Below are 6,100 nucleotides of genomic sequence, written 5' to 3'. Positions count from 1 at the left end.
AGAAGTAGAAGAAATAACTTATTTTCATTTCGTTCTGCAAGAAATAAGGCTGGTATACAGGAAACTTTTATTTTGATGGAGCACCTATCATGAAGCCTTCGTTTACTGGGTTGTTCGAGGAACCAACTCATTCATGACTGAAGAACAACACCAGTGACTGTTGTGTTTATTACTGTCAAATGTGTGAATAAACAGAGCGAAAATTCATTCTAATTTCAGGATGTGGACAGTTTGTGTGACTTCAGAATCTGAGCTTCATCTCACAGGAAGATCATCATACAATAAAATAAAATTAAATATAACAACATGACATGACAGAAAATAAAATAAAATAAAATAAAAAGTTAAACAAAATGAAGAGCCAGGTCTCCACTTTCACTGTGTTTATGTCAGTCTCTCTGCTCTTCCCTCACTCTAACCAGCCAAGACAGATGCTCTCCACCTCTGGTTCTTGTTCTGTTAACAGATGTTCTCCACTATGTTGAACTGTTGGGTTCCTCTGTGTTGAACTGTAGAGTTCCTCTGGTTGAACTGTTGGGTTCCTCTGTGTTGAACTGTAGGGTTCCTCTGGTTGAAATGTTGGGTTCCTCTGGTTGAACTGTTGGGTTCCTCTGGTTGAACTGTTGGGTTCCTCTGTATTGAACTGTAGGGTTCCTCTGGTTGAGCTGTTGGGTTCCTCTGTGTTGAATTGTTGGGTTCCTCTGTGTTGAATTGTTGGGTTCCTCTGGTTTAACTGTTGGGTTCTTCTGTGTTGAACTGTTGGGTTCCTCTGGTTTAACTGTTGGGTTCCTCTGGTTGAACTGTTGGGTTCCTCTGTGTTGAACTGTTGGGTTCCTCTGGTTGAACTGTTGGGTTCCTCTGTGTTGAACTGTTGGGTTCCTCTGGTTGAACTGTTGGGTTCCTCTGTGTTGAACTGTTGGGTTCCTCTGTGTTGAACTGTTGGGTTCCTCTGGTTGAACTGTTGGGTTCCTCTGTGTTGAACTGTTGGGTTCCTCTGGTTGAACTGTTGGGTTCCTCTGTGTTGAACTGTTGGGTTCCTCTGTGTTGATTTTAAAAGTCTGTTACAGGTTGTGTCTCTCACACTCTTCTCTCTATACTGATACACTACAGCTGAGACGTGGACCTTTCATATAGTGTCTTTTGTTTATTTCTGAAGAACTGTCTGAAGAACAAACACGTTCCTCACAGCTCTACAGTCTCCACAGGTGAACCTCCATGAGATGGTTTGAACAGTAAAACAGACCATTAGTTTCCAGAGATAAAAGTTCGTGGCCTCGGGAACATGTAATGTTACTGAGAAAGACAGACGTTCCGTGTTCAGTCTGTATGTAGTGAAAACATTGTGTTAATAAGCGTGTTCAGTCTGTATGTAGTGAAAACATTGTGTTAATAAGCGTGTTCAGTCTGTATGTAGTGAAAACATTGTGTTAATAAGCGTGTTCAGTCTGTATGTAGTGAAAACATTGTGTTAATAAGCGTGTTCAGTCTGTATGTAGTGAAAACATTGTGTTAATAAGCGTGTTCAGTCTGTATGTAGTGAAAACATTGTGTTAATAAGCGTGTTCAGTCTGTATGTAGTGAAAACATTGTGTTAATAAGCGTGTTCAGTCTGTATGTAGTGAAAACATTGTGTTAATTAGCGTGTTCAGTCTGTATGTAGTGAAAACATTGTGTTAATTAGCGTTTACACAGAAACACGTCCAACTTGCTTTCTTTAAGGCCTTCATCACTTTTTCATCTCAGCTTGTATTTGTTCAAAAAGTTCACACAAAAAAACTAATTTTAAAGGTAAATATTTCACTTTTTTCTGTTTTACCAAATACACATCTCACCAGGCTTTCAAAGGATCATCAACATTTTTATTGAAGACTGAGAATCAATCAAACACAGAAGTAAAAATCTGACTTGCAATGAACCTCCAGTCTGAGGTGACACTTCACAGCATGAAGATTTTAAAATATCCACCATCTCCTCGCAGCCTCACTGGGTGTCACCCAGCGTGATGTCACTCAGCGTGATGTCACCCAGCGTGATGTCACTCAGCGTGATGTCACTCAGCGTGATGTCACCATCTGGTTGTTTGGAGCAGGAAGTGACCATATTTGGAAGAGCTGGGGAGGAGTAAGGGGCGGATCTGACTGAGGAGCTGAGGACACTATGCCCCACCCACCTCTGCTGCAGCAGATTGGTCTGAGAGGATGTCTGCTGCCTGTCAGGTGTTGTGATCAGTTGTCCTCGTGTCCTGAACTCTTCCTGTAGTTCTTCCCCTTTGTGTTCCTGATGCACGTAAAACTGGACCCTTTTATATTGTCTTTCTGTCCCTGTTCTTTCTCCTCTGCCCCGCCCACACCTCTACCTACAGCTCCGCCCACAGCTCGACCTACAGCCCCGCCCACAGCTCGACCTACAGCCCCGCCCACACCTCCACTCTCTTTAAGTTTCTGTCCTTCCTCAGTCTTTACTACACTTTGTTCTGTCCTCCTTCCTCCAGCCTCCTCTCCTGCCGTGCCCTTGTCCTCCTCCTCGTTCTCCTCCTCGTCCTCTTCCTCCTCCTCGTCCTCCTCCTCTTCCTCGTCCTCCTCCTCGTCCTCCAGGTGACTGAGGTGCATCCCCCTTTCCTTCCCTCTGTCAGCTGACAGCTGATCAGCGTCCATCTTCCGTCTCTTTGGTCTGAAGACCACCTTGTCCCTAGAGGAGTCCTTGCGTGTCTCCGGCTGCAGACCGGACAGGAAGACGTGAGCTGCCCTGCGGTTGTCCTCGTCGCTGGTCTCGGGCACGTCCTCCAGACTGTAGTGTGTCCAGCGCTCGGGGTGCACCAAGTAGTCCGGCACTCCTCTCTTCTTAGGTGGTGTGGGGCGGCCGGACGGAGGACGGCTCGTCTTGCGGTCGGGAGGTTTCGGTGGAGCGAACGTCCCTTCTGGGACGCTCTGCTGCGGAGAGGACAGAGTTCGGCGGTCCACGCTGTCCAGGAGGTCAAAGATGCTGTGGCTGCGGTTGGAGAAGGCGGAGCTTCCTCCGCTCAGACTGAAGGAGCTCTGAGACGCGTGAACAGCAGCTGGAGCGCAGAGCTCCGCCTCCCCGTCATCGTCATCACTGCGGTCCAGCTCGGGGTCAAAGGGCGCTCTGCTGGCTGCTTCTTCAGGATCGAACTCATCACTGTCCAACATGGTGTCCCGGTCTCTGTCTGTCTCATCACACATCATCACACCAAGGTTGCAGCTACACCACCAACCTGAGGACACACGGAGGACAAAGGACAGGGTCAGGACAGAGGACAGACAGAAGACAGCGCCACCTGTGGGATGTCATTATATTTCCAGCCCATCACATGAGGTTCTGATAGAACCAGCTGATGTGGATCAGAGGTCTCAGGGTCCAACAGTCACTGTGTCTCAGCAGATTGAACTGTCTCTGAGCAGGACAGGATGGACAGAGGACAGGATGGACCAGAGGACAGGATGGACCAGATGACAGGATGGATAGAGGACAGAGTACAGGGTGGACAGGATGAACCAGAGGACGGGGGACAGGGTGGACCAGAGGACAGGATGGACAGAGGACAGGTGGACAGATTGCGTCACTGACTTCTGTGAGACTAAAGAACACCAGAGTCCTCACAAGTCGGAACAAACCTGCAGACTAACACACTTAACCAGAAGCTGCTGAAGCTCATCAGAAGCTTCCTTACTGGGTCTTCGCCGTGAGGACAGGTCGGTGAGGACCGTGACGACATCAATGGTAAACACGTGACTTCCTACCACACAACCGCGGCTATATGCTAATGCTAACCGACCTGGTGATGCTTCAAAGAGCAGCTTCCGGCTCAGTTAGACGGCGTCTCGTGCTCCATGCTACACGTTCATTTCCCAGACCTCCATGTTTGTTTCTCTGAGTTGGTCTTCCGGTGCACGGACGGTTTAAAGCGGTTACCTGCTTGCTGGCGCTACGAGCAGTCCCACTAGATCCTCTTCTTCTACGGCTCCGGGTGTCCTTCACAGTGCTGCTGCTGCCTCCCAGCGGCTCCAAGCTGCTGCTGCAGTAGGACGAGACTCCGTAAAGTTTCTGACAGACTGAACACATACATGACGTTAGTATGACCACCAGATGTCTGAAATCATCTGGGGCTGCACGCGCACGCAGGCTCGCTTTCCATCACAGTGTCAATGGCGGAAGGAGGCTCGAGGCAGCGTTCCGCTCATGCCCAACAAGAGCAGGGTGGGCGGGACATCCTGTCGCTGCCCTGTTGTGATTGGCTGTGGCTCCACCGACCGGGATATTTTGAAAGTTTCAGGGTGTGTGCTGCCAGTTTAGCTGTTCGAGATCAAACCGGGACGTCTTTTGGCTTTTAGCCGCTAAACAGAAGTCTTGGAAGTTCGTCGAAGTTCTCCATGGAGCTAGAATCACGGGATACCGCGTGCACTGGAGACATGTCGGACCCGGTGTCGGTTGATCTGGATTCTGCCGTTAAAGTTGACCGGGACACGAACACCGGCCTGTCTGAAGGAGGCCCTGCGGTGTTGGAGGTAGCTCAAGGTGTGTGGCAGGAGGTCACGTGTTCACTGGTCAGCAGGAGGTCATGTTATAGCGTGTTCATGTTACATTAATGTAATATTAACGTTATATTAATGTTACATTAATGTAATATTAACGTGTCACCATTCAGCCTGTTCAGGAGCTGCTGGGATGCAGCTCTGCTGTTTATCTGTCTTTCTGTGCAGCAGGTTGAAACAGACATCAGCGTGTCTTATCGGTCCAGATCACAGAGGACAACACGATGTCGTCTGAGGACAACACGATGTCGTCTGTGATCTGAGGACAACACGATGTCCTCAGTCAGACGGTGGACAGACTGTGAATGTGTATCTTTCTTGGCACAGCTGATCCAGAGAGGATTCAAACATCTATTTTCTCTAACAGTCCTATTTCAGAATGAAGAGGAGGAGGATGATGGTGATGATGATGATGATGATGATGAAGACAGTGGTACAGACCACTTTAACACTGAGAAGTCGGGGACACAGCTGCAGAGGTTTGAGCGTAACGGAGGAGGAGCTTCTTCAACTCTTCCTGACACCTTCCAGACCGGACAGCTGCTGTTCTACGAGAGGTTCAAGGCCTACCAGGACTACATGCTGGGTACACACAATCACACACACACTCACTCACTCATACTCGCACACTCACACACACACTCACTCTCACACACACACAAACACTCACACACACACACTCACTCTCACACACACACAAACACTCACACACACTCACTCTCACACACACACAAACACACTCACACTCACTCACTCACACACACACACTCTCACTCACACACTCACTCACTCACTCACACACACACTCACTCACACACACACAAACACACTCACACTCACTCACTCACACACACTCAAACTCTCACACACACACAAACACACTCACACACACTCACACTCACTCACACACACTCATACTCACACACTCACTCACTCACACACACACTCACTCACTCACACACTCACTCACTCACTCACACACACACTCACTCACACACACACACACACTCTCACTCACACACTCACTCACTCACTCACACACACACTCACTCACACACACACACTCTCACTCACACACTCACTCACTCACACACACACTCACTCACACACACACACACAAACACACTCACACTCACTCACTCACACACACTCAAACTCTCACACACACACAAACACACTCACTCACACACACTCATACTCACACACTCACTCACTCACACACTCACTCACACACTCACTCACTCACTCACACACACACTCACTCACACACTCACTCACTCACTCACACACACTCACTCACTCACTCACACACACACTCACTCACACACACACACTCTCACTCACACACTCACACACACAAACACACTCACACTCACTCTCACACACACACAAACACACTCACACTCACTCACTCACACACACTCAAACTCTCACACACACACAAACACACTCACACACACTCACACTCACTCACACTCACACACACTCACACTCACTCACACACTCACTCACTCACTCACACACTCACTCACACACACACTCACTCACAC

The 6,100-nt window shown here is 48.6% G+C and overlaps 2 protein-coding genes across 3 annotated transcripts in view; one reads left to right on the top strand and one right to left on the bottom strand.

Moving 5' to 3' along the window:
* Positions 1-1,563: 1,563 nt before the first annotated feature.
* Positions 1,564-4,173, bottom strand: tssc4 (tumor suppressing subtransferable candidate 4). 2 transcript variants are annotated; one of them, XM_069147228.1, is made up of 2 exons: positions 3,931-4,173; positions 1,564-3,232 (listed from the first exon to the last, which is right to left on the bottom strand). In XM_069147228.1, exon 2 carries the CDS (start codon positions 3,201-3,203, stop codon positions 2,226-2,228), a length of 978 nt encoding a protein of 325 aa, XP_069003329.1. In that variant the 5' UTR covers positions 3,204-3,232; positions 3,931-4,173; the 3' UTR covers positions 1,564-2,225. The 2 variants fall into 2 exon arrangements, with proteins under 2 accessions (XP_069003329.1, XP_069003330.1); XM_069147229.1 differs by lacking the exon at positions 3,931-4,173 and adding an exon at positions 3,794-3,920.
* Positions 4,174-4,210: 37 nt separating this feature from the next.
* shcbp1 (SHC SH2-domain binding protein 1) overlaps positions 4,211-6,100 on the top strand; it is a 13,458-nt gene continuing 11,568 nt past the window's right edge. Inside the window, exons 1-2 of the mRNA XM_069147227.1 lie at positions 4,211-4,533; positions 4,918-5,136. Of these exons, the coding sequence (XP_069003328.1) occupies positions 4,389-4,533; positions 4,918-5,136 (364 nt within the window). The 5' untranslated portion in view covers positions 4,211-4,388. The remainder of the gene's footprint in view (positions 4,534-4,917; positions 5,137-6,100) is intronic.

This window comes from Embiotoca jacksoni, unplaced genomic scaffold, assembly GCF_022577435.1.
Source record: "Embiotoca jacksoni isolate LCO1_2020_lvr unplaced genomic scaffold, fEmbJac1.0.p SCAF_136, whole genome shotgun sequence".
Lineage (NCBI taxonomy): Eukaryota > Metazoa > Chordata > Actinopteri > Embiotocidae > Embiotoca > Embiotoca jacksoni.
This window is presented reverse-complemented; position numbering and strand designations above follow the sequence as displayed.